Genomic DNA, 22,128 nt, shown 5'->3' with positions numbered 1-22,128 from the left:
ACAGGGTCACGGGTGTCTGCTGGAGCCAATCCCAGCCAACACAGGGTGCAAGGCAGGAAACAAACCCCGGGCAGAGCGCCAGCCCACCGCATGGCACAAACACACACCAAGCTCACACTAGGGACAATTTAGAATCACCCAGAGGAAACCCACGCAGACACGGGGAGAACATGCAAACTCCATGCAGGGAGGGCCCGGGAAGCAAACCCAGCTCTCGTAACTGCGAGGCGGCAGCGCTACCACTGCACCACCGTGCCGCCCCAAATGATGTCATCCTAAGCTAATTGGGTAATGGCAGTATATTTTATTTCTTTGATTGATGCCGTTAATTAATGCAATGAAATTTATTTATGGGGTTTCATTATAAATTATAACTCTAAGTGTTACACCCATGTAATTTAATTCAGTTTTACTAAAAAAGAACATTTTAAAACCTAAAAACGTTTTGGCATCTTTTGAGTGAAGTCAATTTAAGTCAGCTGCATAACAGCAACCTACCCCAAGAATCATTTTTTTCAGTGCACGTAGCCTACTATACAATACATATTTCTGTTTTGTCCACATGCTAGGGACATTTTCAAATTTTATTTTATTAACTAATTTTATATGAAACGATACCCCTAACTTGAGCAGCCGAAAGAAGAAGAAGATAATTTACCTATAGGGTGCCACTGGCTACTCTTCAATTCTAATTGTATTGTACTGTAGATATTAAATTGTTAATGTAAGATGCAAAAAGTAAAAAGTGAAGGATTAGTATCCATCCATCCATCCATTTTCCAACCCGCTGAATCCGAACACAGGGTCACGGGGGTCTGCTGGAGCCAATCCCAGCCAACACAGGGCACAAGGCAGGGAACCAATCCTGGGCATGGTGCCAACCCACCGCAGAGGATTAGTATGTGAAATACAAATCATATTACTGTATAAATGAAATGCAATATTGTCTTTATTAATCATGCATCAATTTATAGTCTGTTACAAAAGATCATGCCAAATGGACTGCGTCGGATGCTTTTTTTACCTTCGAATTTAAGGTGATCATAGAATCAGCGGCAGACCAATTTACAATACACTCTGCGGTTCTTGTCCATGATGTTCTCTGAATAGTCTGTGGTTAATCGCGAGTTTAAGAATTACGAGGGTTCGAAAATGGAGGGATGGATGGACAAAAGAATGGAAAAATTATCACTTCGTGAACTCTGTTAAGGGTCGACCCGGTTATGCAGTAGGTGTCGTGCTAGCCGAACGGCTCTCGAGTAGTCTGCGGTGTTGGTTCTCCCTTCATTGCTGTTTCTCCCTACATCTCTCCGTACATGTTACGACAGAGACTGCTATTTATTCCCCCCGATCTGAGTCGGCTCATTCGGGATTAAACCCAGTCTTGTGCACAGAACGCAAACACTGGAGTCTGGAGGAAGGCTGAACATCAAAACCAGAGTAAGAACACAAAACCCAAAAAACAGTCTAAGGACATGCGTTTGTATTGTAAACGTGCAGCCATGTACACGTTACCTTAATTATTTCATTAGTTAATAACTTTGGAGATTCGTGTTTAAATGCTCACTGTTTCCGAGTTTTATTTTGAATGTGTGTACTTTGTGAGATCAATAGTTTTGAAAAGGCGCCTTTAAAAATAAAAATGCATTTAGACACTTCGCGACCCATTCCGCAGGCTCAGCTCAGGCACACGCGCAGACTCGCGCAGATTGCTCTCCGAATACGCACACGCGCGGACACTGGCGTGCGCGCTCTGTCTCTTGCCTAGGTACGCGCCACTCCCGGGTGGACAGCGTGACTGCACCGTGTGCTATCAGAGAGGCTTCGAAAGAATCGCCTCCTTCGCCTCCTTCGCAGACGTCACTAACACCCGCACCAAACTCCGAGCGCCTCTTAACTTTTGTTCCTCTTTTTCTTTTCTTTCTGTGATAGCCATGCGCTTACACAGCAGGACGGGGAACACAGAGCTCGGACGCAACGACAAATCGGATGATTGTCCCCGGCCTTCGATTGGCTTGCTGAAAGGGTGTATTTTCACCATGCAAAATCCGACTTGGTCTCTCCTTGTGTAGATAGGATGGATAACCCCGAAGACTGTGACCCATACTGCGTTCCGGCCAGAAGGGCTCAGTGGATAGTCAGTGTCCTAGCATACCACTACGGCTTGGACCGAGGGGCGGAGAACGAGATAATAGTTCTGGCCACGGGTCTGGACCAGTATCTACAGGAAATCTATCACCACTTGGATTTTTACGGGGAAGGAAAGATACCATCCGACGATTTTAAAGTTCTCTGTGAAGTCTTAGGGCTGGAGAGCGACGCGGAGGTGGAGGAAGGTGCCGGGATTTTAGAAGATCTGCCGTGCGAGCTCAGCTTCAGGCAGTTCCACTCCAGATTGTGCGGGTACTTTAGCACCAAAGCGGGATGCCAGTGCAGTAACGTTCGGCTGCCTGTCAGCAAAGAGAGTGAACACATCGAGACGCAGATCCGCGTGAGGAGCCCACTGAGACGCAGGAAAACGTCCCTCTCCAGGGCTTCTTCCCCATCTCCTCACCTGCTTGGGCAGTGCGTCAAAGAGTGTGCCCCAGCCCGTCATGTGCCATGGTCCTGTACCACAGAGTTTGCCACAACCCATCGAGTGGCAGGGTCGTCTGCCAGGGATTGTTGTACAAGTCGGCATGTAAAAGGAGTCTGCGCAAAGGAGTGTGTCTCCTCTCCACTAGTGCAAGATAACTGCAAAAGGGATTCTTACAGACACCAGGCTTTACAGGTTTTATGCACCAGCGCGAACAATCTAGACACGGATTTGTCAAGATCTTGCACCGATGCCTTTTCTCAGCCCGGCCCTTGCACGAGAGGGCACAACTCGGGCTCTTATTCTCCAATCCTCCACGGATCGGAACCCTGTCCTCGGGAGTGCTACGAAGAAATCGTTGCCTTGGAAGAAGCCGAAGACAGAATCGCCAAACTAGAGGACGAAAATGCCAGTCTGCGGGAGCTGGTGGAGGATATGCGTGCCGCCCTGCAGAGCAGCGACGCTCGGTGCTTGGCACTCCAGGTAAGACGCGTAGCGTGCCACTTTCGTTATTAATAGGGTCATATTTAATTCGGTGTTGTTTTATTTATTATTGTGCAATTTTTGTTTAAGTGCCTTAGGGTTGCACTTGAAAGACCCGCCAAAAGGCATAGCACACTTGAGTTCTGATCATCGGAAAGCCTAGTTTGGCAGGATACAAAGCTGGACGGACCTAAGAAGCCGACCTGCAGGACAAAGCTCTCCCTGTGCACGATTTCTCTTTATTCATAGCCTACTTCAGTGTGGCTCTGCTCTTTCCATTATTGTTTAGTCTGCTGCAGAAAAGTGATGCCTGTGCCAAAGGCGGTAGGTCACTTCCTGCAATTGTCGCTCTACACTCCTTGCAGCGCAGTCCTTTAGTGGACATTTCTGATTTAGGATGGTCATTCAGTTTTACGAGTCACAGTTGGGAGTGCCAGATGCCTGGAGGGCCTGTTTCACTTCAATTGGGGCGCAGTTTTAAAGCATTTGCAGATGGTGAGACGAAGCCGTTTGTCGACTGGCAGTTATCAGAGAACCGCAATCTGCACAAATCTTTTCCGCGCTTTGTTTCGCACGTTGACATTTTCACTTTTTTGTGTGCGTGCCGAGCAATAAGTGAAAGGTTTTGTCCTGTGTACCTTTGGCTGCACATCACACGTGTGATCAGCGTCTCTGTATACCTTACCCTTAGCATTACAGATTTGTTGTTAACTCTTTAAATAACCAAGTGTCCCTTAGTCGGCTTAAGCATCTTCAAGGATTCAGTGAATAGGCAGATGAAGGGTTGATGGGTTTGTTTTAATAAAAAACGCATAGCAGCTAAGGAATGTACTGGCACAGTGGTCAAAGAGAGGTGTTCAGTCATCTTCGGTGTGGCATTTATGTGTCGAACCAACACACACTTAACAGTTAGGTTAATTTGCAACTCTAAATTGTCACCATGTGGGAGTAGCGCCATGTTTAGGACTGATTCCTGCTTTCTGCCCAATGCTGCTGGCACAGCCATTGGCCCAGTGTGTCCCCCGGTTGAACAGAAGTGAGTTTGGAATGCAGACAGTGCGGTCTGTTGGCTAAAGTGCCGGACAGAGAGTGCTGGTTCATTTGCCACCTTACCTGGCTCACTTGACTTGGCCCTGCTTCACCTGTAAACAATTGTAACTCCTATATCTCGACCTTAAGTTGCCTTGAATAAAAGCGATTAGCCAATACACAATAATGTTCTGCTAAATTGATTGGTGTACTAATTGGAGTCAGTGCAGGCAGCTGAGAGTTTGCCAGTCAGTGTGCTGTGGACAAATTGACACCCCATTCAGGGCTTGTTCCAGATGCAGAGGTCCAGTCCCCCAAACCCCATAAACCTAAACCAGATAAAGTTGGTTAACGATGGATGGGTAAATGCAAGCAGTAGTAATTCCATTATGGTTAACATGCTGTTGAATATTTTAATATTATGAAGTGCCCTGGTGGTACAGTGATCTGTGATGCTGCCTTCTCCCTCCAGGGACTTGGTTCTCGGTTCTTTTTTATCCCTCTGTCAAGCTTTCACATTTTCTTCATGATTGTCTTCTGGTACTCTGCCATTGAAGATGTGCAGGTTGGAATGATAGCTCTAAACTGGATGTGTGTGAATGTGCTCATATCATGGATGGACCGGAGTTGGTTTCTGCTTTGTATCTTATACGGCCTGGCTGGGCTCTGACTTCCTCACACCCTATAACAGATAAAAGAGGTTCAGAAAGTCTATGACTAGTACACCATTATAAATCTAAAAATTTAAATTATTATAGCAGTATGGGTCTGACATTAGAGGGTTGGGGGGGTAGTCATGCAGTTGGGTTTTTGTTGTCCAATGAGCCTAACATCGCCACTTTAAACAGAGATTCAGGGTTGGCTGTCGTGCTAAGGTCCAAACAACCTTTACAAACTCACCTAAATCTGCGGCTCTCTGGAAGGTCCGATTAAATTATAAAGTAAGATGGTTTGTGGGGTGGGGGATGGGGCCTTTCTGGTTGCATACACTTGAAAAGGGCCATTACTCTGCTGTGATTTACATGATGCCCATTTACAACAAGAATAGTTTCATTTTGTGGCAAACCTTTTCACAAATGGAACTTTAGAGTATGCAAATTGGCTATGTTTATATAACTGATAACCTTAAAATACCATGAGAATTTTTCAAAAGGAACTCAAAAAGGGAAGCCCATTTTCTCTTAATAGAAAACAATTAAAACTGCAAACCTGGGTATAAATCCTCTTAGCTATCAACAGTTCAGTAAGTATTTGGAGTCTAAAATTAATGGTGAGTTTCAAACTGGATTTCAGTTTGTGCAATCAGATGAATACAAAGAGTACAGCAAAGAGGAGCACAGTTCACAGGGTTCTGTCCTTAGACCATTAACTTATGTTAGATAGATAGATAGATAGATAGATAGATAGATAGATAGATAGATAGATAGATAGATAGATAGATAGATAGATAGATAGATAGATAGATAGATAGATAGATAGATAGATAGATAGATAGATACTTTACTAATCCCAAGGGGAAATTCACATACTCTAACAGCAGCATACTGATAAAGAAAGTATTAAATTAAAGAGTGATAACAATGCAGGTATACAGACAGACAATAACTTTGTATAATATTAACGTTTTCCCCCCCCCCCCCCCAGGTGGAATTGAAGAGTCGCATAGTGTGGGGGAGGAACGATCTCCTCAGTCTGTCAGTGGAGCAGGACAGTGACAGTAGCCTGTCGCTGAAGCTACTCCTCTGTCTGGAGATGATACCGTTTAGAGGATGCAGTGGATTTTCCATGATTGACAGGAGCCTGCTCAGCGCCTGTCGCTCTGCCACGGATGTCAAACTGTCCAGCTCCATGCCTACAATAGAGCCTGCCTTCCTCACCAGTTTGTCCAGGCGTGAGGCGTCCCTCTTCTTTATGCTGCCTCCCCAGCACACCACCGTGTAGAAGAGGGCGTTCGCCACAACCGTCTGATAGAACATCTGCAGCATCTTATTGCAGATGTTGAAGGACGCCAGCCTTCTAAGGAAGTATAGTCGGCTCTGTCCTTTCTTACACAGAGCATCAGTATTGGCAGTCCAGTCCAATTTATCATCCAGCTGCACTCCCAGGTATTTATACGTCTGCACCATCTGCACACAGTCACCTCTGATGATCACAGGGTCCATAAGGGGCCTGGTCCTCCTAAAATCCACCACCAGCTCTTTGGTTTTGCTGGTGTTCAGTTGTAGGTGGTTTGAGTCGCACCATTTAACAAAGTCCTTGATTAGGTCTCTATACTCCTCCTCCTGCCCACTCCTGATGCAGCCCACGATAGCAGTGTCGTCAGCGAACTTTTGCACGTGGTAGGACTCCAAGTTGTATTGGAAGTCCGATGTATATAGGCTGAACAGGACTGGAGAAAGTACAGTCCCCTGCGGCGCTCTTGTGTTGCTGACCACAATGTCAGACCTGCAGTTCCCGAGACGCACATACTGAGGTCTGTCTTTAAGATAGTCCATAATCCATGCCACCAGGTATGAATCTACTCCCATCTCTGTCAGCTTGTCCCTAAGGAGCAGAGGTTGGATGATGTTAAAGGCGCTAGACAAGTCCAGAAACATAATTCTTACAGCACCACTGCCTCTGTCCAAGTGGGAGAGGGATCGGTGTAGCATGTAGATGATGGCATCCTCCGCTCCCACCTTCTCCTGGTATGTGAACTGCAGACGGTCGAGGACATGACGGACCTGTGGCCTCAGGTGGTGAAGCAGCAGCCGCACCATGGCCTTCATCACATGTGACGTCAGGGCGACAGGCTTGAAGTCGTTCATGTCACTAGGACGTGATACCTTTGGGACTGGGGTGATACAAGATGTTTTCCAAAGCCTCGGGACTCTCCCCTGTTCCAGACTCAGGTTGAAAACGCGCTGTAGAGGACTCCCCAGCTCAAGCGCACAGGCCTTCAGTAGTTGTGGCGATACTCCATCTGGACCCGCTGCTTTGCTGGCACAAAGTCTCCTCAGCTCTCTGCTTACCTGGGCTGCTGTAATTGTGGGTTGGGGTAAACTCTCTCCTATGCTGGTATCAGCAGAAGGATGGGTGGAGAGTGGGTTAGGGTGGTCAAACCTGTTAAAAAAGTTGTTCATCTGGTTTGCTTTCTCCACATCTCTCTTGATGGTGGCACCCCACTTCGAGCTGCAGCCAGTGATGATCTTCATCCCATCCCACACTTCCTTCATGCTGTTATTCTGCAACTTCTGCTCCAGCTTTTTCCTGTACTGCTCCTTCGCCGCCCAGAGCTGGACTCGGAGTTCCTCCTGCACACGCTTGAGCTCATGCTGATCACCGCCTTTAAAAGCCCTTTTCTTCTGATTCAAAAGGCCCTTGATGTCACTTGTAATCCATGGCTTGTTGTTAGCATAGCAGCGTACAGTTCTTACTGGAACTACAATGTCCATACAGAAGTTGATGTAGTCAGTAGTGCAGTCAACAACCTCCTCAATGTTCTCACTATAAGATCCCTGCAGGATATCCCAGTCCGTAGTTCCAAAGCAGTCTCTCAGATCCTGCTCTGCCTCAGGGGACCACTTCCTGAATGAGCGTGTGGTTGTAGGTAGCTCCCTCACTCTTGGTTTGTAGTGAGGCTGAAGCAGAACCAGGTTATGATCTGCTTTCCCAAGCGCAGGCAGCAGGGTGGCGCTGTATGCGTCTTTAATGTTTGCATACAGTAGGTCAGTAGTCCTATTTCCCCGGGTGTTACAATCCACATATTGGGAGAAGGCAGGTAGTGTTTTGTCCAGCGTTACATGGTTGAAGTCTCCAGCGATTAGCACAAGCACCTCGGTGTGTTGTGTTTGTAATTTAGCCACATCGGAATGGATGATGTCACTCGCTATCTCCACGTCCGCCCGAGGATGTATACAGTAACAACAATGATGTGTCCAAACTCCCTGGGCAAGTAATAGGGACGCAGACTTACGGCCAACAGTTCATTGTCCCTGCTGCAAGTGGAGATTTTAACGTTAACATGTCCAGAGTTGCACCATCTTTTATTGACATAGAGTGCAAGTCCTCCTCCTTTGTGCTTCCCGCAGGTACTTGCGTCTCTGTCCGCTCTAACTGTGCTAAACCCGGGTAGCTCCACGTTAGCATCTGGGATGTTAGTTGTTAGCCACGTTTCACTAAAACACAACGAACTGCATTCTCTGTAGGTCCTGACATTTTTCACCAGCGTAGCCAGTTTGTCGATTTTATTTGGTAGTGAGTTCACATTTCCCAGGATCACAGAAGGCACCGAAGGCTTGTAGCGCCACTTTCTCGCTAAACGCTTGGCTTTTATCTTAGTATGTAAATGTTAATGATGACTTCAATTTCCACTGAAAAGATCTGGAAACGTTTCAGACCTGGACAAACACTTGAAAAATGCAATAAAGATGTGATACAGAAAGGGATAAGGATCCCTAAATCTCAGTACAAGTCAGGCTACACTCATCTACAGAATGCAAGAACAAAGGGTTTGTGTTTACAAGATATTCTAATCTTCCAGGCAATGTAATGAAACAATTAAAAAGGAAAAAAACAAGTGTTAGGCTATACAGTAATCCCTCACTTATCGTGGAAGATAGGTTCCAAGGCCGACCGGGATAACTGAATTTCCGCGAAGTAGGGACACCATATTTATTTAATTATTTAACGTGTATTTGGACTTTTTAAACCCTCCCTGTATTGTTTACAACCCACCCTTTACTCTATTAATAACAGGGACAACTGCTAAGCAATACGAAATTGGTAGATAAGTTTACACTTACTGTATAGCGAAGTACACGTAGCAGCTTGTAGGTGGTCATGACGTCGTCGACCTTGTTGCAAAGATTCCTAAAGCAGATTCCATCCAGACTACTGCCTTATCACGTCCACTTGCAACTCGTTTTGCGCCCTGGTTAAAGGACACTGCGGCCATAGATCTTATATGCTTTTCCTCCTTTTTAAATAAAAAGAATCGTGGACTCATTGATGCTGTAATGGTGTCCTGCAGCGGTGTAGCTGTTCCCTTCCTTCAACATATCCAAAACTTTTACCTTTTCTGCAATCATTTGCATCTTCTGTTGGCGCTTGGACATGGCCCCTGAAGCAGGAGCACGTTAATGCTGAGTGAGTGAGATGAGACTTCCTGGTTAATGCAGCACTCCGTCGCTGAGCCAATCAGCAGCACACAGGAACTTAACTGCGTGCTCTGATTTGGTAGCTTCTCAGCCATCCGCCAATAGCATCTCTTGTATGAAATCAACTGGGCAAACCAACTGAGGAAGCAAGTACCAGAAGTAAAAAGACCCATTGTCTGCAGAAACCCGCGTTATATATTTAGATATGCTTACATATAAAATCCGCGAAGTCGTGAATCCGCGAAAAGTGAACCGCGAAGTAGCGAGGGATTACTGTATTATAAAAGTACTGAATATGAATGGGGATATGTTCAGGCAAGTAATGTTGTAGTAAATGTCCTGTCATTTTTAATTCGCTAGAAAATTTGCTAGAAAAATCGGTCATGCTAGGGATGGTAAGCGGCAAAAGAAGACCCGGCCGCCAGCGGACTCGTTGGCTTAACACCATCAAAGCAGACACGGGCATGAACATAACACAGCTCAAAGAAGCTGTGCAAGATCGAAAAGCGTGGAGAGAGCTAGCCTATAGAATCGCCGAAGGTCGGAAACGATTGAACGGATGACACACACACAAATGTCCTGTCAGGTCTGTAGATGCAGTGAAATTCTTATTTGAAAGTCCAATCAACATGCAACACATCAGTGCTCTCCAGCTAGTGAGCCCACACCTGGAATGTTGTTAGCAGTACTGGTCAACTCACAACAAAAAAAGCCACAGGAGCAGAGAATATCAACCAGCAACATCCCTGGACTAAAGGACATGTAATACTATGACAGGTTTCAGGGAATTAAACAGCAGAGGAAGCTGTGTGAGGTCCTGATACAGGTCTTCAAAATTCTCAAAGGCATCAAGAAGACCAATAAAGCTGAATTCTTTCAAATAAACTGTGTATTGCATACTCAAGGACACTGGTAGTATTTAAGGGAAGGTTCATCTATCACTAAAGCCAGGAAGTACTTTTTTACACAAAGAGCTCAGGGAAACAACTGAGTCATGTGGTGTAAGAGGAACCCTTGACAACTTTTAAAACATTTCTGGATGAGACAAATTGGTGGACCAAATGGTCTCCTCGTATTTGTGAAATTTAACACATTTTTATGCACCCAGTCTTATTGTTGTGCCACTATAGCAGGGCTCAATTTAATGAGCCAGCCTGTTATAAAGTGCAGAAGTTAATGAAGCTCATCATTCCTTTTGCAGTTTCTTGTACCAAGGATGTTTTCCTTTAGCTCCATTAGTTATGAAGGCTTGATTTTTGATTTCCACATTTTACTACCCCATGGAGAACCCAAGTTTGCATCTGAGGGAGGAGATCATATTTGTATTGGTTAAGGGACAGCTCTTTCACTGCCATCTTTTAAGGATAGATCGAATGACAGTGGAGCAACATAGCAAAACACGGATGTGAATGGACTGCAATTAATTAATAATAGTAATAATAATTCATTACATTTATATAGCACTTTTCTCAGTACTCAAAGCGCTATCCACACAGGGAGGAACCGGGAAGCGAACCCACAATCTTCCACAGTCTCCTTACTGCAAAGCAGCAGCACTACCACTGCGCCACCTGTGAGGAGCTGTAGACTCTGATATGTTCATATGATGCTTTTTGAAGTAAGAGACCCCACTCTTTAGGCCTGTGACAATCTCCACCAGAAGATCTTTAAACGTGAAGACATAAGCCTGAAGAACCAGGATGAACTCATACAGAAATATAAATGTAAAGTGACTGTAAGCCCTAGTAGCCTAGGATTTGCATTGTGAAGTACAGGGATGAAAGTTTAGTTCTCATTACTCTCATTCCGCATGGTCAATGGTCATCTGCCTACCTGCCTGTGCTCCTGTTGTAAGAACTGTATAGGTAAATGCTGTAAGTAAAAATCCTTCCAGTTTAACTCAATATATTTTTTGCATTAAACACTTCACTTTGAGACAATCTTATGTGGTCTACACATGTACAAATGTAATAAAAACCTATATAATATGAAGAAATGAATGTGCAGTTTTCCTTTCCTTTGATGGTCTTAACATCAGCAAGGTAAGCAAATGATGATGTAGTGTGATGTTAATTTCAAACAAGGTGACCTTAGCTCAGTTGGCTATTATTATTATTATTATCACTGTATATTTGGCATCTTCAGCCATGGAGACTTACAACTTATTACAGCTGCAGTGTGTTTTACGGCTGGAACACCGGCAGGCTAAACGAGCCCCAGGCCACACAGGAGCTCAGAGGCAGCATTTCAACCAACATGTCTGGTCCCCTAGCCAAAGTGTCATAGTTCTTGGCAATGGAGAAAATAGGAAAAAAAGACTATTATAGAGATCATCAAAGAAAATAAAAAACTGGGAGACCAGGGTGCTGAATCGAAACTACCTGGCGGAAGTCAGCTAACAGCTCAAGCACTCTGTCTGCTTTCTGTAATATACTATATAGTGCTGAAGAATATCTAGATGTGCAGTGTGCTTTAGAATGATATTTGCTATGGAAATACACTATATAAAGAAGTTGTCTGTGAGTGAAAAGAACCTTTGAATTAAATTTGTGTGCCATTTTATGGGTGTGGAGAGTAGGTCCTCTTCAGCCATTTAGGTAGAATGAGGCAATTTAGGCATCAATATATACTTGTACTAATTTTATTGCGCATGGCTTCTTATCTTGGCAAACACTGTACTATACTGTATACTTGTGAATTTTTTTTTTCTTCATTATAACTTGACAACATTTGATGGCACTTTTCTAAAATCACAGGGCTACATACTTAAGAAGACCTTGGCTTAGTACCAGTGCAGTGAAATGTGCTGGCATGTCAGCATGTGGTCTTGAAGCCTTGGCAAAGGTAGAGCAGTGAGTGGGAGTGTGGAGGGGTGCGTTTTTACGAGATGTATTATCTCATGATCTGGGGCTCTCGGTAATGCTGTTGTTTATGAGACAGACATTCAGTTCATCCCTTTATTCTCTGGTAGTCTGACACTTTGGGATAATTCAGTGTTTTATCATGGAAGGGTTTTGGGGTGACCCTATCCTAAAACATAGGTACTTTTATTCCCATGCCCAATTCTTTGCTATTTAGACCCACACATATGTCCTCCACCCCAACTCTTATTCTCCTAGCCTTGCATTCATCCGGCCTGGAAGGAAACAACCTGTAACTGAGACTACAGAATCCAACTTCACCAAGGACTGACTGTTACTGTGCTTCAATTCTCCTATTTGAAGACATCTGCACTCTTCTCTATACCCTAGACGGAAGATAGAGCAATGAGACAAGCAAGGGGAGTAGGTAATACATGTTTATTCGGTCATTATCAATTTTAACATTCTTAAATATATATAATGTGCCAAGAAGTGACAGCAAATACAAATAAATTAGTGTGGCAAATCATTTAACATATCCTAGAATATTTCAGGTGCTGACATAGAAAACACATCTAAGGTGTGTGGCTTTAAGTCTCTTATGGCTACCTTGCTGGTCTCATGACGTACAGTAGTCTTCTTGATTTTCCCTGCTTCTCCTTCCTGGTTCTTCTTTCTCTTCAACTCATACTTTCACTTTAACTTGATGACTTTTTAAAGCTTGTCAAGGCCAAGGTGAACACCCCTAGCCCCTCTTCTGTCCAGTGTCATCTTGACAGACCATATGAGCATAGGTTCACGATGTGCACAGGTACAAAGATAACCAGAGATTCGAAAGCTTTGTTTTTATGCATGTGGAAGGTCCAGAAAATTACAATTTTACTACTTAAAGCTCTAACATTTCACATTGCTCGACAGCTGTTTTTACAGAGCAAGATTAATATTTGTTAGTTTAGCTTTGTGTCTGCTCTCTACTAACACTTCCCCTCCCTGTGGTTAGACAAGCTGTTACAGAAATCAGCAATTCAAGTAAAATACACATAAAAGAACTTAGTATAAACATACAGTACAGTTTTAACATGATACAATTATTGTCTCTAATCCTTCTTTACACTTTATCAAGGAATACAACCACTATCAATTACATTTCTCTATATTCAGTGAGACGTTTTAAATCATTTAATTAATCATTGAATTAAATCTCTGACCAGAATTGAGTTGGTTGTGTAGAGAGGATTCAGACAGTGAAGACTTTCTCCCAATGGTCAGTTTACTCATAGGACATGGTGCTAGAAATCTCTGACAGCAATGGTTCCTTTGTTGATGCTGAAATTCTTTTTGTGTGGGTGCATCTGCACAGTGCACAGAAGGATTATACGTATAATATTTCCTGGGAAAAGTATCTGAATGATCTTTCAAGGTAAAGCCAACTTTCACATTAGAGATCAAGAGGAGCAATGAACACAGTCAGTGGTGAACAAAGGTGGTTTTAAATTTGTGACACCTTCAGTTGTTGTGATTAATAGACCACATGTGTTATAGAAATACATGTCACCATCACATATATAGCTAATGAACAATACTACAGGCGTGTGAACTGTACTAACAGTTTACTATGTTGTATTTTATACATACTTGTCTGAACAAGCAGTTAGAGGAAAGCTTGACTCTGCTTCAAGATCATGTAACAAGAAATACACTGTTTAAACAACCTCCCGGATAAAATCTTTTAGATGTTAGTAAGTTATACGGCAATTCAAATGTATAATACCTGTCTTGCAGATGTACAATATGCATTGGCATCAGCTGGTTGAACCTCTGATTTTGAGCCCTCTGCAGTCCGGGTCCTCCAAATGCACTCCTGGGCCCCTGAATGTACATAAATAATTTTTAAAAATCTACACTGTCTTAGTAAATAAATTAATTACACAGACTTTATTTAATCTTTGTAAAAGCAACCAAGTTAGCGTTACACCAGTCTGTTTTTCAATTGGCCACACAAATCAAAATAAATAGTTAGGTTGTCCTTATATTATTTTGCATGTGTCCGTCCGTGCTCGATATAAACAACGATTGCCACAACTACTATATCTCTGTACAACAATAGCAAGGAATCCGTGTTCCTAGCAGAGTTTTGGTCTTAGGCTTACGTTCAAAGTCTTCATTTCTTCAATATAACCAGTTATCGACTGTGATATTTGACTGTTTATTTGGTGCATACTTTGTTACTGACCGACACTACCATTTTACACCTCCTTTTTCCTTCACTTCAACGTAAGCCTCCCGATAAAATAAAAAGGCACATACAGTCTAGCTGTGACCAACAAAAATGGTTTTGCTGGCCTACAAACTCACACCAACGCACAGAAGCAGAAACATCTACATCATGATAGACCAACAAAGACAATGTATGACAAACCACAATGCAACATTATCCGAAGATCAGCTGCAGCAAGTCTTGCACCTAGACAGTGATCGAAAAACAAATTACACACACAGCCTTTCAGAAGAGCAGCAGCAAACTGCCAGACAACAAGAAACATTACAACTGAAAATCTACAGGGATTCATTCCATAACACTGACAACACAAAAGAAGATATTCCCTTTATATTATGGCGTAGGCATATTTGTATGACTGTTCGTTTAGCATATTGTATGACTATCACCAAGTCACAATGACAAACGTTTAATAATGTCAAAGTTTATTTTTATTTATTTATTACTGGCCACACTTCATACATACTAACTTACATGTGTCCTGCATTTCCCTTCTTATCCAATATGCTCTATTAACTTATTCATGTTACACTTTGTATTGTACATATTCATACTGTTGTAAGTGTAACAACATCCCATAATAATCATTTGACTATTCTAATATTGAGTTGTCTCACAAGTCACTACTTATTAAGATAATCTCCTTTCTTACTGTAACGTGTAATGTTCTTCTCTCCCTTATCATCATTTCATTAACACTTTTATTCTTATGAAATTTTCGCAAGCAAGATTTGCAGGTTATACTTTAAAGAAAAAAAGTCTGGTTCTAATGCAGCGCTTGAAGATGCTGAAATGCAGATTGAGAGGTAAAAGGAATGAAAGCAAGTCAATGGGAATGAAGACGCATCAGATGAGGCTTTGGAGAACGACAACTCCTGATGTGAATTAAGCAGATTAGATACATCAATAAGCATTTTGTGAAACAAAATGCTGGAATGTGTTTCTGACCAATAGTGTCATTTCCAGAAGTCCATTATCTGATAAGCTAATGTTGCCTTCATTGAGGGAACTAATTGGTTCTTCTAATCCAAATACCGCTCATCAAATTATCTAAAAAGGCAACTGTCAGCTTCCTTGAATAATTTTTGATCAAGTTTATAAATGATCATATAATCAGGTGCATCCCCTGAGCCATCCATTTCCGCTCCTGTGCTTACAGTGTTCAAACGTGGCCCAACTCTTTATTTTTGTCCTCATCTTCCTGGGTGAATATGGTTAGCTTTGCATTGCACTACCTCATTAGGCTTATACTTGCAGTTTGTCAGAAATAGTGAGGGTGAAGATGACCAGCTTTGTGTATATCGAGTTGACCTAACCTAAAGGCTTCCTTTTTGTTTTGACTTTATAGTCCATGCATGAGCTAAAGGAGACCTTTCAGTTGAGCAGTTCAGACAGGCCTTACTTTGACAGGCACACATGAACTTTGGCATTTTTAAATTGAAAATTGTGGCAGCACCACAAAGACCTAGGACAGAGATGCTATCAAATTGGACAGAGTCATCCTGAGAAGCAGAGGATGTGTGTATCTGAGATAGACAGAGAGAGATAAGCAAGCACTTAAACAGCAGCACCTAGAAGACCTGCTCTGATGCCTAATTCCATTGGCCTGGGTACATGGCCACTGGCGATCTCAGGAAGGATTGGGGTTTGGATCCACTGATGGAGTTGTGGAAAGTGATTGCAGATGGTGTTGCCCTGACCCCATATGAGCAGTGAGAGGCAAAGTCATTTGTGTGAATCTGTAGGTAGTGCACATCCATATTACTAACCGAGAATGCTAAACCGGATGGACGCAGGGACATCCGGCCATGGGCCATAGCCGCAAAAAGACGTACTGCGCAGGCGCCCCAAGAAATGAGGGGCCGCGAGAGGCGGACAAGACCACAGAAAAAAGGAGTCAAAGAAATGAGGCGCCAAGAGCACAGAAAAAAGGAAAAAGCACAGAAAAAAGTAGTCAAAAGCAGGCGCTGCACGAAATCCATTGCACACGAAACTAGCACACAAAAAAAAAGAAGACGCTCGCGCACAACAGCAAGGCACCCCCCCCCCCCCCCCCCCCACCTACAGGCACCGGACGGGACACACACCAAGAGGGGGATTTAACAAGCCCCTGGAACACAAAAAAAAAGAACACAAAAGCACCCCACACACCCTACAAGCAACGGACGGGACACACACAAAGAGGGGGATTCAACAAGCCCCTGGAACACAAAAAGAAAGAAGACACTCGCGCAACAAAAATCCCCCCCCCCCCCCATCGATAAGAAGTGACACCCAAAGCCACATATCTAAAGGAAACGTCCATATTACACATACGTCATCTCAACACCTTCACACTAGGCAGCATAGGTGGATCTCCTTACAATAAAGCACTATTAACCGTTCAACTGCAGAAAAGGCTCCATATTAACAGTGAGTGCGATCCTCCTTATTACTTATCCATATTTCGCACGCTGAGGAACAAACAAGACATGAATATACGGTCACGGGTACAAAACGATTCGGATCGGATAACGGGACCAAACACACGAACACGAATGAAACAAGAAAATACACGGCGGCGCATACAACGCGCAAAGGAAACTCCGGGAGAAAAAATGTCTCGGATCAAAAAACGCAAAGCTCAAGTGACCCCGTTACAGAGACGTGCCCAAATGGACAGACACAATGAACGTAGACGCATACAGCGCGCGTCTCAAAGTGCTACATCGAAACAAGCACGATTTCAAAAGAAAGAGCTCGCGTCTCAGACATACAAAAAAGGGAGCGAAGAGACAGAATAAATGAATGCAGACGTGTACAACGCGCATATGACCTGCCACAAAACAAGCAAGCAAGACTCCAAAACCAGAGAACTCAACTGACCGACATACAAAAGTAAAAAATAGCGCGTCACAAATAATGGACATGCAACAACGCGGCACTCAAACGCCACAAGCAAAACATGCCCGTCGCGGACATCAACACCAGACACCTGCTAAACGATTACGACATTTGGCTGACAACGCCTTCAATAATGAGTCCACTATTGAGGAAAATTCATTGGGATTAATGAATGTCATTTGCAATCATTGTCATTCACTTAACTTCCCAGAAGCAACAACTGGCAACACAAATAATGAATTTACACGTTGTTGTCAAAAGGGGCAGATTAGACTGCCTCCTTTACATTCATATCCTGAATATCTACAGAAGCTTCTAACTAAGGATGTGCCTGAAAGTAAAAACTTTATGAACTGCATTAGATCCTACAATAGTTCATTTGCTTTTGCATCTACCGGAGTACATATCAGGCCACCAAAAGGCAATGGCCCATACTGCTTTCGCATATGTGATTAACACAACGCACTATATGGATGGATGGACTATATTATGTCCAAAAAATATTAATGTTAATCACATTAATAACCAGGTCATTTCATTACTTCCTGGAGAGACACGGCTCTTTCTAAGCTCTGACAAAGTTGACTCTGATGACGACAATGAACATCTGAATTTCCCCTTAGAATATTTGAACACTATTAACCCGGACGGATGACCACAACACAACCTTACCCTTAAAAACGGAACAATAATCATGCTATTAAGAAACCTTAACACTAAACAGGGTTTATGCAATGGCACACGTTTAGTCATCAACACCATGACACACAATGTTATTCAAGCAACAGTTCTTACAAAATCACATGCTAACAATACTGTTCTCTTTCCTAGAATTGACCTTACGAGTTCTGACCTAGAATTACCTTTTACATTGAAACGCCGACAGTTCCCCATTAAACCTGCATTTGCCATGACCATCAACAAATCACAAGGACAAGCCATGGACAAGGTTGGCATCTACAACTCTGAACCCGTTTTTGGACATGGACAACTTTATGTTGCCTTCTCACGTGTTCGACGTTCATCTGATGTTAAAGTTAAAGTTATAAATGATCCATGCCAAGGAAGACTCATTCAAAGACAAGACACCATCTTTACTACTAATGTTGTATACAAAGAAATATTCCAATAAAACATTACTCTATGCCAAACACTCTATTTTTTATTTATATAGGCATCATCCAAACCTACACACTATTCTATTTCTAATTCATACATCTCACTCTTTGTCATGCCCCAACGCCAGGGGTTGGCGAGCGAAGCGAGCAGGGGGAGGAGCCCCCTAGTAGCAGAAGAAAGATCATTGGAGCCAAAAGGAAGGAGCTGTGAAAGATCAAAGCAGGGGCAGCAGCATTGGAGGGCAGCCAAAGAAGAAGATGACTGCATCAATAAAACTCACTTGAGGAAGAAATGGAGGGATACTGCGCTTCACAATTTATTAGGCTTCCAGCACCAGCAATGATTAAATGTCTGCTGAAAAATTCCATAAAAAAATCACACAAAATGAAGATCTATCAACATATTATTTTGTCAAACAGCACAACCAACAAAGGACAGTATTAATGTACTATGTACATTAATCCTTGGGATTAATAAAGTATCATCTATCTATCTATCTATCTATCTATCTATCTATCTATCTATCTATCTATCTATCTATCTAAAAGAAGCCAGAAAGGCAAATGAATATTAATACTGTAAGATAAGAACATACATTCCGAATGGGGAGTAGCATGGTTTATTACTTAGACGGGAAGCCAGACCGGAAAGACAGGTGAGAAAATAAGTTTGTGCCGGGCAGGTATAAAACAATGGATGGACCAGTAGAAGCCAGGAGTCGGGAGTAGTTCAATCCCCCATACTGTATGTCAGGTGGCAGTGATCCTTGCATGGGAACCCAGTGGGGACACCCACAGGGGTGCTTCGGATATGAAGTCCGGAAGTGCAGCGCTGTTTCAGTAGAGGGTGCTGTCAGGGGAGGACCTCCTTACTTTCATTATGACCCAGAAGTGCTTTCCCGAAGACGTGGCATGGCCCCGGAAGCATTTCCAGGTTTAGCATAAAAGGAAGCCCGCGGCCATACATGGATAAGATGGGAGACAACAGACAACACTCAGTGGAGCAGAGAAGGAGGAGGGATTAGTGCTGTATTGCTCATTTGTTGTATTATTGTGGCTTACATCTGGAGAGTACTGTGGAAAGTGCCTTGAGAGAGAATAAAAACCGTTTATTTTATCCTAATAATGTGTGGTGTACTGCTGGGTTTGTGGTTTGGGGCTTTCTGTCATTCTCTTGTGGTCACAATATATTTCCAATTTCTGTTCAATGGGCAAAGTGCTACATTGTATTACAGATAAGTAATTATCATGGTTCATGATAATGATAACTGCACCAGTATAGCGAGATGTGCAAATCCACACATGCTTTAGAAATTAAACAATGGGACACCTTAAGTGGCTTTCTCCTTCAAGTTCCAAGACAACTGAAAAGTTCAGGCTGCACATGTACACACATAAACAAACATATGGTGAGCCCGCTGGGTTCTTATGTCTTCAGATGATTGTGCTGGTCTCCTCTGCCCTGATATACTGGAATGGAGAGAGAGAATGCCAATTGATCATTCCCACTGTGACCAGTTTTTTAATGTATCTCTCATTAGTGTTTTTTTCTCCATCTTTTAAAACTTTTTTCCAGGTTGGGCTGTGGAAGAGCCATGATGGCCATACAGCAGAGAGTGGCTGTTACTTGGCGAACAGGAGGTCCTTCACTCAAAAATCCCACAGCCAGATGGACAGCAAATGTTTGAACAGCTTACTCTGTGACATGGAGAAGATGCCCACCATTGGAAATGGCAAAATAGAAGAAGCAATGACATTCAATCAAGAGCTAGAGAATGAGCTGAAGATGACCCGGGAGGCACTGAGGAACCTCGAAGAGTGCAACCGGAGCCTTAAGTGGGAGCAGGCTGAAATGAGGAAGAAGATAGAGGAAGCCAGAGAAGCAGTGCTCAGTAGTCTAAGCAAGGTCCGTGAGCTGGAAGTCAAGGCTCAGCGGGTCCCTACGCTGCAGCGGCATGTGGCACAGCTGGAGTCTGAACTTGGCTATTACAGGTAACAGCTACTTGGGGGTAAGCTAATGTCTATTGTTTCTTCCTGGCCCGATCACATAGTGGACATTTACCTCAGAGACATTAGGAGTACATTTCATTACCAGCTTCCAGTGGTGCAAAGTCATTCAAAAATGGTTATGGGCAAGCTAGCAGCATGCGCCAGATGGTTATGCCAAGTTCTGCATTTCCTTGCAAACTTTCAGCTCTTATTGTTCAATTAATTGAGACAGGAAGCACCTCAAAGGAGGCGAAATGTTCTTTAATGAAAAACTGTTTCAGATTAGGTGTCCATTTCAGGCCAGCACTCCACCAGCAAGTCATGTTTTTTTGTTTTTTTTAATAGAATTTAACAAGGGCAGCTGTGATGGATGGTAACTGCACATGAAAAGCATTTCATAATATTGGACCTTATCTACTCACACTGCCACTCACAACTGAGTTCAAATCATGAAGCTAGGAGCAAGGTGGCTCCAAGGTTAGCAATCCACCTAAGAACTCACATGTGGTGGTGGTGCAAGTCTGCAGTTCAGCTCCCTACCTCAGCAGCCCAAGTTTGCTTGAGGAGTCTCTGGTTGGGTTAGCTCTATGAAGGGGAACTGAAGATGTACTTGAAGCTGGCACCATATCCCCCATGCTCTTTCCATTACCTTAAGCCAAACTTAAAGTTTAGTGTGCCTGCAATTGAAGCTACCCACACTGCACCTCCTGTTCTTCACGATCGCTTAAGTGTGCTTGTGAAAAGCCCCTGCCACCTCTGTTTCTCCCTTTCATTTCCCAGAGAGCCGTCCGTTGAAGACTAGAAAGTCTTTTTTGTTTTCATGTGGGCTCATTCTCATGATAATGTCCCGGGACGTATTGTGTAGCTCCCTATTCACTCACACTGAAAGCTTCCATCAGCTGTCAAGCGCCTCTTTTGCACTCTCCCAGTTTGCTGAATAACGTTTAGTAGCTCCCTTGCCATCTCCTAGCAACTGTGCGCTCAGCCAAAATCCTGATGATTGTTAATCAGAGTTTTAGCATGTTGGCGGGCCATTGTCAATTGCCAGCAGATACCGTGGGACTATTTGTCTTGTATGATGAGAGGTTCTGCTCTTGCCAGTAGGAAAAATACATTATTGCAAGGGTGAAGAGAAGAATAAAGCAGCAGGCTACCAGAATCAAACTGCCTCCAGCTTTGAAGATTGGACCCTAGGCTACTAAAAACATGCAAGGCAGTTTTGTGAGGTTCAAAATGTTACATATTTCAGCCTTTGGACCCATTAAGGCAGGTGTTCCTACACTTCCATCTACTTGTTGGTTAAACCAGGAGGTGCCACCTACTTTACCTCGATTTGCACCTGTCAATTTAGTTTCCTAATACTAATTATGACGGTTCCCAGCACCAGCACCACCACTGCTTCTTCCTATGCCTAATAGCTGGTCACACCTTCATCTCTATATACCTACTAAGGATGCCTTTTTTCCAGGATGAGAAATAATGAATGGATCCTAAACCCTTATGCTTGTTATCACTACAGTGGATCCTCCTCGTCCTGGTGCTTACCATGTTATTACTACCATTTTTGACACCTACAGCACAGTGGTGTCTCAACTCCAAACAACACCCCACTGTCAGTCAGTGCGTTTCAATATTGTGTGCTGTATAAATGTTACTTTAATGCCTAATCATGAGTCCCACCTTCGTAGATCCTACATACTACACGTGACAGTAATAACAGGGTCTTATAGCCTTCCTCTGATGCCAAATAATGGGTTTCACCTCTTTGTTCGGA

The 22,128-nt window shown here is 43.3% G+C and overlaps 1 protein-coding gene across 1 annotated transcript in view; it reads left to right on the top strand.

Annotated features, from left to right (window-relative positions):
- The first annotated feature begins 1,829 nt into the window (after window positions 1-1,829).
- The window catches only part of efcc1 (EF-hand and coiled-coil domain containing 1), a 44,606-nt gene continuing 24,307 nt past the window's right edge, over window positions 1,830-22,128 (top strand). Inside the window, exons 1-2 of the mRNA XM_051921442.1 lie at window positions 1,830-3,058; window positions 19,942-20,357. Coding sequence (XP_051777402.1) covers window positions 2,078-3,058; window positions 19,942-20,357 — 1,397 coding nt within the window. The 5' untranslated portion in view covers window positions 1,830-2,077. The remainder of the gene's footprint in view (window positions 3,059-19,941; window positions 20,358-22,128) is intronic.

The sequence above is a fragment of the Erpetoichthys calabaricus genome, chromosome 18 (assembly GCF_900747795.2).
Source record: "Erpetoichthys calabaricus chromosome 18, fErpCal1.3, whole genome shotgun sequence".
In the NCBI taxonomy this organism is placed as follows: domain Eukaryota; kingdom Metazoa; phylum Chordata; class Cladistia; order Polypteriformes; family Polypteridae; genus Erpetoichthys; species Erpetoichthys calabaricus.
The sequence above is the reverse complement of the archived record's forward strand: the minus strand, read 5'-3'. Positions and strand labels throughout refer to the sequence as shown.